The sequence below is a fragment of the Prunus persica genome, chromosome G2, assembly GCF_000346465.2.
Source record: "Prunus persica cultivar Lovell chromosome G2, Prunus_persica_NCBIv2, whole genome shotgun sequence".
In the NCBI taxonomy this organism is placed as follows: Eukaryota; Viridiplantae; Streptophyta; class Magnoliopsida; order Rosales; family Rosaceae; genus Prunus; species Prunus persica.
The window spans coordinates 3,643,391-3,660,201 of record NC_034010.1 but is presented as its reverse complement, the minus strand read 5'-3'; the positions used below and the strand labels follow the sequence as shown (position 1 = coordinate 3,660,201).

At 36.5% G+C, this 16,811-nt stretch overlaps 2 protein-coding genes across 7 annotated transcripts; one reads left to right on the top strand and one right to left on the bottom strand.

Annotated features, from left to right (window-relative positions):
* On the top strand, nt 1,545-6,369 carry LOC109947584. 4 transcript variants are annotated; one of them, XM_020558063.1, is made up of 5 exons: nt 1,545-1,655; nt 1,880-2,102; nt 2,538-2,629; nt 3,654-5,693; nt 5,797-5,885. In XM_020558063.1, exons 2-5 carry the CDS (start codon nt 2,015-2,017, stop codon nt 5,800-5,802), a joined length of 2,226 nt encoding a protein of 741 aa, XP_020413652.1. In that variant the 5' UTR covers nt 1,545-1,655; nt 1,880-2,014; the 3' UTR covers nt 5,803-5,885. The 4 variants fall into 4 exon arrangements, with proteins under 4 accessions (XP_020413652.1, XP_020413649.1, XP_020413651.1 ...); XM_020558060.1 differs by having other exon boundaries at nt 3,654-6,369; XM_020558062.1 differs by having other exon boundaries at nt 3,563-6,369.
* Nucleotides 9,518-16,690, bottom strand: LOC18787314 (ankyrin repeat-containing protein ITN1). 3 transcript variants are annotated; one of them, XM_020558087.1, is made up of 7 exons: nt 16,258-16,690; nt 15,657-16,067; nt 15,379-15,528; nt 12,596-12,691; nt 11,892-11,933; nt 11,366-11,796; nt 9,518-10,341 (listed from the first exon to the last, which is right to left on the bottom strand). In XM_020558087.1, exons 2-7 carry the CDS (start codon nt 15,862-15,864, stop codon nt 9,730-9,732), a joined length of 1,539 nt encoding a protein of 512 aa, XP_020413676.1. In that variant the 5' UTR covers nt 15,865-16,067; nt 16,258-16,690; the 3' UTR covers nt 9,518-9,729. The 3 variants fall into 3 exon arrangements, with proteins under 3 accessions (XP_020413676.1, XP_007220031.2, XP_020413677.1); XM_007219969.2 differs by having other exon boundaries at nt 15,657-16,026; XM_020558088.1 differs by lacking the exon at nt 16,258-16,690 and having other exon boundaries at nt 15,379-15,505; nt 15,657-15,813.

Genomic DNA, 16,811 nt, shown 5'->3' with positions numbered 1-16,811 from the left:
TTTGAAACTTTGGTCAAATCTCATTTTGCCCCTCAAAGTTAAAATGACCCACTTTGCACCAATGACCAAGGTTTGGTGTCCCACGTTGCCCCCCGCCGTCAACTCCATCCAAAAGTCCGTTAAGTTTGATGATGTAGCAAGTGTATATTTGTAATTTTTTACACATGAATTATTTACTCACCAATTTAAATGGGTGATATGGCAAAGTGGAAGCCACCTCACATAAACCAAAAATATGATAGAATATTCTTAGTATATATTTTTAATTCTTAATTTCTAAAAATATTTAAAATACAATCACCAACCCACCATCCCATGTGATATGGGTAAGATCTCCTCTTAAAACTAAAAATAAATACAATCCCAACAAAATAAATATGAAAGAACATATAGAAAAACAAAATTATTGGAAATAAAAATTTTAAAAAGATAAAAACAAGAAAAAAACAAAAACAAGAGTCATCATCTTCTCCACAGCACCACCTCCACCACTCTCAGCCCACATAACCACTTTATCTCTCCAGAAAACCCATCCCAGATCTCCGCTTAGCCAACCCAGATCTTCCACCTAGCCCGCTCACACTACCTTGAGCAAATCTGGCTCCCTACTTTGCGAGCCACTACGCAAGGGAGAGACACAGAGGGAAAGAGAAATATAGATAGAGAGGGTTTGGGTCGTGGGGGGCTGGGGAGTTGGGTGTGTGAAAGAGAGAGAGAGAGACACACACAAAGGTAAAGAGAAACATATACAGAGGGTTTGGGTCTTGGGGGGCTGGGTGAAAAAGAGAGAGAGAGAGAGAGAGAGAGAGAGAGAGAGAGAGAGAGAGAGAGAGAGAGAGAGAGAGGTTGGGTGGCGGGTATGGATGGGAGTATGAAGCTCCACCATCCATCGCCGGAAGCTCGCCAACGAAATCTCGGAAAAAATACAATCGCTACCAATGTTATTTTAATGTCATGATCAATATGCATTACCATTTGGATAGAAATTAGAAAAGAACAAAAGTTACTTTCAACAATTAGAAAAGGTCATTGTGATGTTCTGGTGGCTGCTTCATCCCAAGATGTATGTGGTTCTGGCTCTTCGAGATTGTTAATGAAAGCTTTGTGTTGAACAAAAAAATAAAAAAACAAAAAAACCCAAAGATTTCACATACTATATTTGGAAAGTGAGTGGGTGGGAATGGAGGGAGAGTGAGGGCTAGGTTTAGGGTTTTCTTTTTTTTTTTCTTTTCAATTTTATGTTATTTTATTGTGTTGTTTAATTAATTTCTATTTTTTAAAGCATTTAAATGTAAAAGATTTTTTATTAATATTTTGTTAATAGTAGAGCGGGCTCCACTTTACCACGTCATCAAACTTAACGGATTTTTGGATGGAATTAACGGCAGGGGGTAATATGAGACACCAAACTTTAATTAAAGGTGCAAAGTGAGTCATTTTAACTTTAAAAGGGCAAAATGAGATTTGACCAACATTTTAGGGGCACTACAGTAAATTAATTAGCATGTGCTTCATGGAGGACAAATGGCGCATGGTGCCCAAATTTGAACCCTCCTGGATATTTTCATCTTCTCTCTTCGTCTGCAAGAACCAATCCACTAAACATTTTTAACAAACCCGATTCAGTCGAAGGAGGTTTATTCAGCATAAGAAAGGTACATATTTCTCCATTTCTCAGCTTTCTATGGTACTGATAAATTTGGAATTGAAAAAAGGCGTTTAATTCAAGAGACATCGATAATTGCTTATCTTGAATTCTCTTGTTTTGGCTTCTGGGTTTTTCCCAGTTGTCGAAAAGTTTGACTCTCAGGTTTTGTTGTCAACCCACTATTTATTTGCTGCTGCATTCACTCTTTATATGCATTTCTCTATCTTTTAGGATTAGGGTTAGGGTCAGTTCTTCGATTTGGGGCGACAATGATGTACCTGATCCTCAACAGCAACACCACCAACAGCATCAGCATCAGCAGCAAGGTGGAGAATTTCACAGGGGGCCCCGCCGCCAGCGCCAGTGATGCGTCAGTCGTCGGCTTCTTCGACTAAAATGGCCCCAGAGTATCACCACCCATCTGGTCCCGCTCCTCCTCTTCCTCCTTACGATGGTTTGTACCAAATTATGCCTTTTGGCTTTCTTATTTTGGTTTTGTTCTCTTTGGTTTCTAGGAAAACGGAAAGGAAAATAAAATAAAAGAATTTCAATTGTATGGAAGTGTTTTACCTAGCGAAGTCAAGTATGTTAGGAAATCCTAGAAAAGATTTTGGTTGCATTTTACTTCTTTTATTGACTGGGGTTTTCAACTTTGAAATTTACATCTTTAAAGTACACGGTTTTGAAGAAATGAGTTGTAAATTAGACCCCTAGACCTGGTTTTGGATCCTGAGGTTTTTTAAATTGGCAATTTACAAGGGCGTGCCAGTGAGGCTTAAGGTGTAAACGATGGTTGGAAAGTGGCCGTAGAATTTTGTTAGAAGTTTAGTGTAGATAATGATTTTTCCGTTTCTTTCTTAATGGACGACAAATGGCATGTCTGTTGCAGCTCATCCTAATGGTTTTGCTGCAAAAAGGATGAGAAAGCTTACCCAGAGGAGAGCAGTTGATTACACTAGCACTGTGGTGCGATATATGCAGGTGAAGTTGAATTGTTTGCATTATAGTTTGGTTTTTCTTTCTTTAAACCTTCCTGCAGTTATCATTTCAGCAAGTAATCATCCTCGAATCTTAAATTTTATGTTATCTAGCCCAGTGTATCTTTACATTTTGCCGAAATCCTACAATACGGGTCTTTTTTCTGCTTAAGGAAAGATTTTAAGATGACCATGATTTATATATTTGTAGCTAATTAATTTCTGGGGTTGCTCTTGGTGCTCTTGGTTTTAGTTGAATAAGTTCATACTGATTCTATTTTTTTTTCCTCTTAAAATCCTGTTTATAAAAAAACAAGATTTAACTAATAAAATGGAAATTTACATCCCTAACCTAATTGTGTTCCATGTCTCGATTCTTACATGTTGGTTCTGGGTTGACTACCATCTCACATGTGGTGTTCATGCTATCTTTTTCGGTATTCTAGTGGTATAGATTAGACATGTATTATAGACTTTAATGTTCTTATCTATCTTGATCTCGTATATTCATCAGAACTTCAGAAGTTATGATAGTACATTTAAATATTGTATGTCAGGAATTCCTTGTTTTGTCCCATTCCAATTCCTTATCATGTCCTTTTTCAAATGATACAAATAATATGATATCAAGAAGGATCCAAATTTGTGTTATTCTCCTTTTTGATTTGGTCCAATTTGAAACTCATCCCTTCCAATTTTTGCTTTCCTCCAGAATGCTTATTGATAAATATACCATACTATATTGTCTAAATCAAATTTCTGATTCTCTTCTATCGAGATGCCTTGGTGATAGTTTTCTTCATCTGTTCTAACTCTAATGCTCCTGTGTTCCCTTGACTTGTAGGTTTCTTTAAAGTTTTCTTATGTTTTCAATGCCTCTTGTGTTGTAACTCTGTACAGGTAGAAATTTCAAAATCTCCCCATAAAATGAATGCAGGCCACATGTTCGACAAAATGTTTCAGACATATGCAATTGAGCGTTCTGCTGACTATAACTGGATGCATGCCCACATTTTATTTTTGAACAGGGCCTCATAAAGCTCAAAGGTGGCCCTGCCCCCTCTCTAGCAATAGTCGCAGCAGCAACATTTTCTTCCATGTCTTATGAAAAAAGGCTCACCGTTGCCAGAAAAGCTACCTCCCTCACTGCTCACCTCTGTGATAAGGTGCAAAAGGTCCTTGTGCAGTCAGACACTCATTCAAACTCAGAAAAAAGTCCTGGTGCAGCAGCTGATTATGGTAGAGCTTCAGAAAGAATAGAAGAATTTGCAGATCACTCCACGCTTGCTACTGCTGATGGTGATATCAATCGTGGCATTCATGAAATGAAATTGGCAGAAAACTTAGCCAATCTTGTAAAGGAGTCTTCTCATATGGATGAGAGAAGACCCAAGAGCCGAATGGAGCTCAAGAGGTCTCTTGAATTGCGCATAAAGAAGAGGGTGAAGGAACAATACATCAATGGGAAGTTTCGAAACCTAATGGCAAAAGTCATTTCCAATCCAGAAACTCTTCGGGATGCTTATGATTGTATTAGACTCAACTCAAATATTAATACAGCATTCAATGATGATAATACCTCTTTTGATTCTATTGCTAAAGAGCTGGGTTGTGGGAGTTTTGATGTTAATGCCAATACCTTCTCTATCTCAAAAAAGGGTGCAAGGGAAGAAGTTTTGGTACTTCCCAATATAAATCTGAGGGTCATTCAGGAAGCAATCAGAATTGTTTTGGAAGTTGTTTACAAACCCGATTTCTCTAAGATTTCACATGGTTATCGAAGTGGGAGGGGGCATTCTACAGCTCTGAAGTATATCAGCAAGGAGATTTCTAATCCTGATTGGTGGTTTACATTGCTCATAAATAAAAAGCTTGATGCTTGTATACTTGGTAAACTTATAACAGTGATGGAGGATAAAGTAGAAGACCCTAGCCTCTATGCTATGATCCAAAGCATGTTTAACGCCAATGTGCTCAACTTGGAGTTTGGTGGTTTCCCAAAAGGTCATGGCCTTCCACAGGAGGGCGTATTGTCTTCTATATTAATGAATATTTATCTCAACCAATTTGACTATGAATTTTACAGATTGTCAATGAAATATGAAGCTCTCAGTCCAAGCTTACATTCTGATCAAAAGTCCCAGTCTAAGCTGCGCAGCTGGTTTAGGAGACGCCTGAAAGGTAATGATCTTGGCTGTGCCGGTGAAGAGAGTTTTAGCATAAGGGTCCATTCTTGTCGTTTCATGGATGAGATATTTTTTTCAGTGGCTGGTTCTAAGGATGCTGCCCTTGATTTCAAATCTGAGGTTCTAAATTACTTGCAGAAGTCTTTGCACTTGGATGTGGATGATCAAGCAGAGTTATTGTCATGTCAAATGCTGCATGGGATCCGCTTTTTGGGCACTTTAGTTAGAAGAAATGTAAGAGAAAGTCCTGCTACAAGAGCAGTCCACAAGTTGAAGGAAAAAGTTGCTTTATTTGGTTTACAAAAAGAAGAGGCCTGGAATGCTGGGACGGTTAGTATAGGAAAGAAATGGTTGGGTCATGGTCTGAAGAAGGTAAAGGAGTCGGAGATTAAGCATTTAGCTGACTGTAGGTCTGTTTTGAGCAAAATTTCCCATTTCCGTAAATCCGGTATGGAAACTGATCATTGGTACAAGCACTTGCTGAAGATATGGATGGAAGATGTCAACGCCAAAGCAGCAGAGAGTGAGGATGCTATCCTGTCCAAGTATGTTGCAGAGCCAGCTCTACCCCAAGAACTAAGAAACTCCTTTTATGAATTTCAGAGACAGGTGAAAACGTATGTTTCTTCTGAGACCACTTCTACTCTTTCCCTTTTGCCAAGTGCTGCTTCTTCCACCGAATCTGTCATTATCACTGAGATAATTGCTCCTGTTAATGCCATTAAAAAGCGTCTCCTACGATATGGATTGACCACATCTGATGGTTATCCCCGCACATCCTCTTTGCTAATCTTACAAGATAATGACCAAATCATTGATTGGTTTTCGGGTATTGTTCGCCGTTGGCTTAGATGGTATGCCGAGTGTGATAACTTTAATGAGGTAAAGCTCTTGATTTCTAATATAGTTAGAAAATCTTGCATTCGCACTCTAGCAGCAAAGTATCGTGTGCATGAAACTGAGATAGAGAAACGTTTTGACACAGAACTAAGCAGAATTCCGTCTACCCAAGAAATAGAGCAAGAGATGGTAAACGAGACATCAGATGCTCAATCTTATGATAATGATGAGGCATTAACATATGGAATTTCTTACAGTGGCTTATGTTTACTCTCTCTGGCAAGAATGGTAAGTGAGTCACGTCCTTGCAATTGTTTTGTAAATGGGTGTATGGCTCCAGCGCCAAGTGTTTATACTCTTCATGTAATGGAAAGGCAGAAGTTTCCAGGCTGGAACACAGGGTTCTCAAGTTGTATTCATCCCAGCTTGAATAGACGGAGACTTGGGTTGTGCAAGCAACATTTAAAGGATTTGTATCTTGGTCATATATCACTTCAGTCCATCAATTTTGGTGTATGGAAATGACTGTATTCAATTAAATATATCTTATTGAGCTATGGATAATTTGGGTATTAAAGCTCATTGATTTTGAAGCTTTCAATGGAGGCTTGAAAGTGCCAAGATTTCTCTCAGATGGCTTTGTAGTGTGTACCTGAAAAATGATGTCTGAATGCTTGTTGAGCCATTTACACGAAAAAACATGGTAAGTTACTTATTTTGTGGACGTTCTGATTTATACCCTCAGAAGCAAACATGGTTTAGTTGTCACTGAAATATGCATTTGTTCATTTTTCATAGGTTTGCTGAAAGGTTCTTATTTAATTTTTCGTCAATGAAATGTTTGTATGTAATATGAACTAGGATAGGTTTTCATGACCAAGTTCATATAACATACAAACATTAATACCATTCCTTTTGTTATGAACTCCAAAAGCAGGTTGTATAAATGTACTTGGTCTTGAAAACCTATCCTACATAACAAAAGGAATGAGAAAAAAAGAATGTCAGAACGATGAGAAAAAAAAAAACTTGGTCATGAATGTACTTGGTCAAAAGCAGTATCATTTCTTTTCTCATAGGTTGTATACATGTACTTGGTCAATACATTTGAGACATCTTATTCTTCAGTTGCCTAACTTATAAGTAATTGAGTTTTTTTTTTTTTTGGGGTGTAAAGGGGTTTGATGAGTATGGGATCACATTCCTTTGCAAATTGTGTGCTCCTATTACCACTCCTAATTGCTCAAACTTTCTTCCTTTTGTTTTGAAAAATAATACAAAAAATACAAAAATGGTCTTGCATAGAATTACTTAAAAACAACAAACATATATTTAATCAGATGTGATATGATTTACGTGGTATTAATTTTTCATGAATAAAATTTTTAATTTATTTTTCTCTCGGCTTGGTGTAGGTTGTGATGCTTTCTCGTAGCTTTTCTTTGCAGTAAATGAACCCATTTGTTTCTTCATCTTTCACTAAGAGGAGCATCCACACTTCACAACATCCTAAAATTTCTGTAAAGGTTTCAATTTGTATTATTATTTATTTTTAATACAATCGATATTGGGGGAGGGGAATAGAATCTAGGGCTTTGTGTGTAGAGGTAAATGCTTTTTACAGCTTCAGTTACAAGCACCCTGCAAACGGGTTCAAAAACATTTGACTAAAGAGATTAGGTAAAAGTTCTGTGAGGTTTTAAATAGATTCTCTCCAAAAAATTTGCACATTTTTTTTCTGTTCTTGTAAATTTGAGAATATGAGAACGACCCACCACCAGCAGGATTGTGAATTGAAAGGTTTTAGTTCTCCAACACCCTTCCCCTTTCTCAGCAGGATTGTGAATTGAAAGGTTTTAGTTCTCCAACACCCTTCCCCTTTCTCATTGTATGTTACATCACCGAAGTTCAAAGGGAAAATAACACTACTTTGAACGATGATGACGCTGCATGTGAATTGTGAAAGTAGCTTGTTTTCATATCCTCAACCCAATCTGCCCGTGAAATGCATGAACATCTTCTTCTGGTAAGCAGTTGGAATGCATCAGTGTTTTGAAGCTACAAATTAAAGTGGGGAAATAGAAAGACATCATCAAGATTTCATCGAATCAGAAAAAAATGGGAAGAAGCATCCACCAATATTTTATGTAAGATATTTCTTGTCTCAATTCATATATATATGCGTCTACAATTCATAATATAACATTACATTTTAGAAGGAAAAAAAAAACTATTGAAGTCCAGTACTTTAGAAAAACACTATGCTCTATTTTTAAGTTTAAAAATGATAATGCACTAAGAGCCAATTAAAACGTGACAAGTGGCTAATTGAGGGTTTTTTAGTTAGAACAAATTGGGCTAATTGGGGTGAATATTGGGTTGAAATCGAAATTGTGAGGTACAAGGAAAATCAAAAGGCCAAACAAAATTCAAATGAAATCAACAACTTACCAATATATTGGGCTGGCTATACTAGATCTCGGCATGGAAATTTCGGAGAAATTTAAAAAATAGTATAGCCGTGCGGCTATACTTGTGTTTCTAAACAATTTTAAAAATAGAATAGCTGTACGGCTTTACCTTTTGACGTAGTGCATCGGCACTGGGCGGGTCTATATATATATATAGCCGCCCGGCTTTACTATTTTGACACGTGGCACCTCGGCGATGGGCGCGCCCTTTTTTTATATTATATATAAATAGTATACCTGGCACAGACCTGTGCCGACAAACTTTCATTTAATTTCTATTTATTAAGTCTTTTGTGAAATCGTTTGGATGTCTTAATTAAATTTCCCCATAGCCCAAGATATATAATTTATGTCTGCACAAGTTTTCAGTTTATGAGATGTAGTTGTGCAATATTTCTGGTACCACTCAAACTCAGGGAAAGCCAAAGATGGAGCTCCTGAAAATATAGACAGCATTTCGAATGCCATGACAATCCTGTTTGGAAATTTTTTTTTCCTTTAAAATTTCTGTAACCGTGTTCACAAGAGTTGGGTAAAATTTCTATGAGGGTTTTGAAGCGAATTTGGGGGGATAAATTAATTTTTTTTAAAATTGTTCGCTTTGTCTGTCTACCTAATAATACCCCTATACATGTGTATGTGTGTTCCATAGATTGTTCTCATCACACTTTGGAGACAATGGAGCTTGGGAGCCATTGGAAGACCCATAAATTTTTTAGCGGATGTGTAATTTTGAAATGCTAAAAACTCTTTGTGAATTGAACATCTAAGGCTTTTTACCTAGATTAACCTTAGGTCCCTTCATGCATTCATATCATGCATGAAAAATTATTTTATGTAAAAATATTGACTAAGTATGAAAAATAATTTTTCGGAATAATCATTTTCTCAAGATAATTAATTTTTGGCGACTTTTATTCCTTACACATCAAATAAGAAACTTGATTTTCTTCTTTGCACGATACGTGGCGTCTATACCATTAGTCCATTTACACATCAAGTTATGTTTCCCCTTTGCACGACAAATTATTATTTTCTTCGCTATTGCCCAAGTCCTTTTGCCACACTTGTTTTTTTATGGAGATTTGGGGACTCTTCATGGTGCCAATCTATGAGTTACTACAAAATTTATGATATGATTTAATATTGTCAGCTTGGCCAAATTATTAAAATGCAACTCCCCATATACAGAACTCTCTTGTTTGAGGACTTGAGGGACTTATGTTTGTGAGGTAAAATACATCTAGGCCGTGCTTGGCTAAAGCACGATGACAGAGTTGAGTTGAGAACCCTTGCCATAACCCTAAAACTACATCTCTGTATGAAGAACAATTAATGCATTAAAATCAACAACTCATGCACTCAAAAAAAACATTAGAAGGCTGGAGGAGGGGAGGGGAGAGATGCAAAGGGTTCTCCTACTCAACTATATCTTCATAATTGAAGAACAATTAAAATCTCAGGTTTTCAGTACAGTACCCCAAAACACTTACATATAGTGAATACAAACAAGCTTCCTAGAAGTGATGACAACATTACGAAAGTATATACAATTATTTCATTTCTAAATAAAAAATAAAAAATATATTTCATTTACCATCAAGAATTTATATCCACCGTTTCACTTTCTTGTCAAATATTCCTCCTCCGTATGTAGAAATGAAAATCTCAACAAGAAGGGGAAATTGCATCCCAATAAATAAGGCGACTGGAATGCTGGCGAGGAAAATGATTGGGATAACAATCTGTAATCTTTCATGAAGCATAAGGAAAAGGGCAGAACAAAAGGCAACCATCATGGTAGCGATGGAGATCAGGAGTGTTGAAAGGCCTATTATCATCTTTGTGGGTAAGGATTTGAGGAAATCATCTTCCGCATAACGCGATGTAAGAATTCCCAAAAACATTAGCACTGAAGTTATGGAAGAAAAGAGAGATATAGCATCTGAAACTATGAAAACCATAAACATCTTTTCATGTAAGAATATGGGAAAGCCTGTTCCTCCATTGTTTCCACCAGGAACTGTGAAGGCTGCAGCAAACATGATGGTAATAGTGAGAGCACCTACAACTGTACAAGAAGTTGCTGCATCTTTCATCCACTTTTCTCCTTCTTCCTTCAATTTCTTGTGGTTCTGGGTAAATAGTTCATGGGGTCTCTTACCCTCTTTATTGAAAGCTCTCACTCCCGAGGGTAAAACTACAGTACTCTTAACCTCCTGCATTTCATTAAACAAAACCTAAAGTTCGTTGTGGCTACCAGGTAATTAATTTTAGAATCACTGCTTTTATGGAATGCAACATAATACAAGAAAGAAATACAAGAAGCATTGCTGACCACAATGTAATAAAAATTGTTTGTTGCCAAACTGCTTATGGTACCAAACTGAAATGAATCCTAAAATATTTGAAACCTTAAATAGGTCCTTCCTTGTTCACTACTTTCCGAAATTGATAGAAGGGAGGTGGCTTTGCAATGAGTAGTGTTTGGATTATGGGGAACTTGGAACTGCAAAATTTTAACTCTTTTCTTTTAAGATTTGATGGCGAATCCTTGATTTGTAGCTTTCTCTTACGCCAATACTCTGAGTTAAAGAGGCTAAAGGTTCTACCCTACCTGTGGTGAATCCATAGCCTGTGGTATGTAACGCAGTGGAGGTTGTGGAAACCGACGGTACGATTAAAATCGATTTTGGTAAGTTCTTCTTGTGGTGGGTATGGTTGCATAGTGCGGCAGAGTGTGGGCTCGTTTAAGGCTTGTGGGTTTGGCTGTTTTGTTTGTAGCTCAAGCGCGGGGGCTAAGGCAGAACCGGGATGGACTACATTTTTATGCGCAGGAGATGCTTATTAAAACTGATTCAAAGGTCATGGTTGGCATTTCTATTTCTAAAAGCAATACAGTTTTTTTTTTCTTTTTTTAAATATTTTGAAAATTGGTTTCAACCATTCATGGAAAATAATTCTAAAAGAGATTAAAAAAACAAATTTATTTGGCACCAAATATAGAAAACAAGAGTGAAGGAAGAAGAAGATTTCAAAGATAAGCAAAAAATCTAGCTCAAATCTACATGTCTGGGGGAAACTTTAGAGCTTTTGAAGTTACTACTCTATTTGTATATGTTTCTTCCACAACATACCAACCCATAACGACATCTATAAGCTGCCGCTCGAGCACCTAACATCCCACATCTAGCTCTAAATACAATCAATTTACAAGAAAGATACATAACCAAGATGTCTAACCTTGAACCATTGTCTTTCTCTCTGCATTTGCAAGGCTGCACCTGAAATACGATCAAGTTTTTCCGTTGGAGATAGCATCCCTGCAAGATGTAGCATATCATTTCCAAAAGCATCTGAAAATGTTGCAATAAGATTTCTTTGACGAACCCCATATATAAGGCTATAAACTTTTTCCTGGCGACACTCAATTGAATAGTGAAATATGTTCCTTCCCATTGAATTGTTTCGCCACAATACATCCGGATCTACTTTACATAAACGAATAACGAACTCAATAATCCCTCTTCGGACAGCTTGGAATACTGCTTCATAGACAAGGCCATCTTCCCTTTCTTGGATATCTACATCTTTTACCGCTCTATATAACATGTGGTCCAAAATATAAAGCGAGCGATCATGGATCAATTTCATTTCACATATGTGGTTGATCCCTATGTTGATGTCGAAGAAAATGTTACAACCACTTTTTATAGAAATAAATGTGCAAAGACACCAACATATAAAGATGGAAATGAATGTTGCATACCTAAAAGGTTGTGGAGGGTAGAAGAAAGCCCCTGCAATAAACCTAAGAGTGCAATGCAGATTAAAAATCACAATATGTTGGCACAAAGTTTTAATTCGTCAATTAGATTATATATGAATAGTAAAAGAAAGGAAAAAAAAACCGAAAAAAAAATATTATATACACTTGTTTACCATTCTTTTTTGCTTCATTTGATATGTTAGACTTGGAAACCGTCATTAAAAATTTTGTGTTAAATATTTAACATGAATATGAAACCAAAGGTCGAGCCTTTACCATAAGATGAACATGCCATGTTCACACGAAAGTGTTATATGTGCGAGGTACAAAGCATGAATGTGCTTTGCTAAATTTTTATTTTTATTTTTATTTTTAATATCACGACGTCTTATATTAAGATCTAAGTTCTTGTTTATGAGCATACTAGAACAATGTGATTTGCTGCGCATCTTGTAACGATTTGATTATCTAATAATATATCATCTTTTTCTCAAAAAAAAAAAAAAAAAAAAAAGGTTCTTGTTTATGAGCATTCTAGAACAATTTTCTTTCACCAGATTTCTTTTTGCGCGAAACTATGTCATGATCAGCTTCTTATTAAACAGATGCATTATTGCAAAAGTCTGAAAAAATGACAAGAATATATATACAGAAAATGAATGCATTTGATTAAACCAAAGCTGGGGTTTCGACATCTAGCAAACCTGAGAAACTGATATTTCTTTGGCTACCCAGTTCAATTTCTGGATTTTGAACATTTACACTAACATCAGGGATAGCAGGAGGCTGTATGTGTATACCTATCAAGAAAAGTGGACAAGCTTAGTCAATAATTTTTTTTTTTTTTGAGTAAAACTGAAACTTTCATTAATTCAAAGAGAGGAAAACATATCATGTGATAGAAGAGGAATCACTCTCGGTGCCTCCTCAACCCAAGAGATGAAATTTGTACAATTTAGTGCACACTTTGCAATGCAATGAGCTACTTGGTGCTAAGAACTGTAGGGTTTGAATATTTGGATGATTGTATTATTCTCCGTAAGAAGGAATATATAAGGATATGTCAACTAAACTAAATAGAAAATAAATCACCTAATTAACTTAGGAAATAAATCTCCTTTTGATTGCCGTAAATTATTAACTCACGTAAACACTCCCCCTCAAGTTGGTGTATACACATGGCCAATATGCCCAATAAAGGTGGCCACAGTTCAGTTCGGTTCCCACCCATAACTAAAATTAGAATCGAAAATATTTATCTGGTCCGGTTCGGTCTCTAGTTTCTAGCTAACACTGACATTAAACCGAACGACCTAGGACAGGTTTTGGTCCGATTCGGTTCTCTTGGTTTTAGCCGAATCTGAGCACAATTAATTTATTGAGGATTTTTCGAGATTCAAGCCAAACACTTCCTTAGCCTTGCTATGAGGAGCCAAAAAAAACCAATAGAGTTACGGATAAACACATGCTCATAAAAGATAGAAATAGAGATACAGATAAATTGAAAACGCAAAAGAAGGAATAGAAAAGAAAACAAAATAGATAAACATAGAAGCAACTTGTTGCCTCTTTATTATTATATCTCTTGTTGAGCTCAAAACCAACAGAAAATGACAACATCTTGGTACTTCATAGCTTATATCATGTACATCAAGATCTAGAACCAAAGTTTGGATCTGCAAAACGAAGACAGAAAGATAGAAACAAAAAACGAAGGAAAAAATAAAACAAAAGAAAAACAGAGAAACAAAGGAAGAAAGAAGAGGAAGAAAAAGAGAGGAAATAAAGAAGAAGGGAGATAGGAAAGAAAAGAGAGAAAAAGAGAGGTGCGGCTCTGACCTAAAGAAAGAAAGAGGTAAGTTAAGCTATTACATTTCTTTCGCCCTGGTTTGACTCGGTTTACCGGATCTACTGTTCCGATGCACACCCCTAAATCAATCCAATTTTTTTTATTTTTTGAGTAAAATTGAAGCTTTCATTAATTGAAAGCGGACAAACATATCCTGTGAAAGAAGAGGAATCACCCAACATGGTGCGTCCTCAACCCAAGAGATGAAAGATGTACAATTTATTGCATACTTTTCAATGGAATGAGCTACTTGGCGATAAGAACTGTAGAGTTTGAATATTTGGATGATGTATTCTCTTTAAGGAGGAATATATAAGGATTTACATGCTTTATAAGGAAATAGATACAATAAATAAAAAGGAATATATGCTAATAATACGGGGATATGTCAACTAAACTAAATAGGAAATAAATTGCCTACTTAACTCACGTCAACACTCCTCAAGTTGGTGCATACACATCGCCAATCTGTCCAATTTTGTAACTGAGTTATGAAATACTCGTTCAGAAACAGCTTTTGTCAAGACATCTGCTAACTACTCTTCTGAAATACTTGTTCAAAAGGCATGCAAATACTATTGTTCTTAATCTTCTCTTTGATGAAGAAGCTATCAGCCTCAACATGTTTTGTCCAATCATGTTGAACTGGATTATGAGCAATATCAATTGCCGAGTTATTATCACAACTAACTAGACATCGTAAGCTTTATGTACATACAAAGATCTTCGAAAATGGACAAGTGTGCAATTTTCGGTGATTAAGTTGGTTCTTTGACGCTCATTCCATACTTTCAGTTTCAAATATCAGTTTTCTGATTGGTAGAAAACCTAGGGTTTGTATCTTGGTGAATCAAGTTAATAAGTCTTCATCTCACCCAAAAAAAAATACAATAAGTCATTTCGGCTATGGAGATAGCGATTGGGAAACTACAAAACCTACTGACCTAGGTGACTTGGGGATGAAGAATATGATTAGTGCGAATATAGCTGTTTATGAACATGCATATGCTTCCAAAATTATGGCTTATATGTTAATGCTACTCTTACCACAATTCTACACCATGTGGACTATCCTAATAATTTTTAACACAAGAGTTGTTGATGTGTCATGTCTTAAAACGGACATATTAATATAATGGTCTAGATGTTGCAAAATGTGCGTAAATGCACAATCTCTAAATGTAGCAGCTCATAATCCATCATATTACAGGCTATGGGTAAATGTTTATGGCTGAAAATTTCTTAGATCTGTGTTGGATGACCTTCCTATTTATTGCATTAATTTTGTTCTTTCTTTTTATCTACTTTTTTGTTTATTTATTTATTTTTGGTCAAATTCTTTCCATTTATTCTTGAAATGGGGAGGGAGGGAGGATGAAGAAGCGCACAAGAAAAAAAAAAAAAAAAAAAGGTTGGGGACTTTCAGGAGGAAGGAGGAGATTGGGGGTGATGAATAGCAGAGAAGGAGTGAGGCAAGAAGATAAACGTTTGACAATTTTTTATTTATTAAAGTGTTATAATTGAAACTGTGAAACATAAGAAAAATTAAGTGAATTGAGGTAGATAAACTGTTGGCAAAATATACATGGGATATAATAAACGTGATTGTAGCAAGAGAAAAGAGAATGTATTACTAACAGTCATAGATCCACCGTTGCCAAAATTTGAGCAGCGTCCCACTCGGGAATACAGAAGGAATATCTGCCAATACAAATATAGGGGATTCGCCCGTCGGGCCTTTAGTAATGGCCAATCGTGGGCAGCGCTGAAGTAAGTCCAAGGCAATATCTATTATTAGAAAAACAAAACAAAAAACAGGAATTGTGAAAGTTAAAGCTTGAATTTTGGCAAATAAAAAAAGTTAAAGCTTGAATAATAAATAAATAATGTGGGTTTTGGTTGGTTGAGAATTTTACCAAATTGTTTGGCATAGAAACAAAAGCAAACAAGTCCAGCGCCATAAGGGCCCTTCTCTGGCTTTAGGTCTTCGATCGTGAGGGGATACAGATAATGAACAATATCCCATAAGTCATTTTTAGCAGCGAAGAGAATTGGTGTCAGACCGTGGGACTCTTCGACCATATCAAGTAGATTCCTGTTCTTTACAACCATGCACTCAACCATTTTGAGACTTAATCTCCAAGTCTTCAGCTGTCATCAAATCCACCAACTTTTCCACCATATTCTCATCTCCCAACTTGGTTGCAATGTGAAGAGCTGTCTGTCCTGTTGCATTGCATTGGGATTTCCTCTAAGAATGTTATTCGTTTCTTCCCAATCACCGATCTTAACAGCAGCAAAGAAACGACGGAGATCATTGTTCTCATCTGTCAAGTATATTATATATATGTTTGGGCATGAATTATTCGCATCTATTATATATATCAAAATAAGTCTAAACTAATATATGTTTGGCTGAATAAAAATAATTTGGAAATTAGAGGTTTATATGTATTCAGATCAAGTCTTTGCAAGGACGGAGCACATTAACATTTGAGTATTCTTTTAACAGTATACCTGGGTTGTTTGATGAGTTTGCAGACTGAACAGATCTCCATCGCTGTGGCTTGAACGTTTGGGCCAAAATATCCCAAGCAATATTGGCTGAACTGATCTCCTTAATCACGGAAAACGCATCCGGCCCACACGAAATTTGGATTGCATGTAAAGCCGCGGCAGTCTTCTTCCTCCCGATCAACTGATCAGCTTCTTCTGGTACAGGACGTTCAGTTTCAGCCTCCACTACGTCCCAGAGGTCTTGAGCCAGCAAGTAATTTTTAACCAACGCACTCCAATGCTCATAGTTATCTTTGCTAAGAACATCCACAACGATTGCACCCGCAGGAACCAGGCCTTCCACCATTCTTATTCCTGCCCAGGCTTGCTATTTTTTTTTTTCTTTTAAATTTTGAAAAGGACATTTGCATATTTGGGGTTGAGCACATCTCAAAGTACTGACATTTCTTATGTTTCTTATCCTTGTCCTTTTCCTTGTCTTAGCTGGCAAAACTTTTTTTATCTCGTAAGCTGGGCAAAAGTTGGCTATGCTAAAGGGATAGCCAACCAAGGCA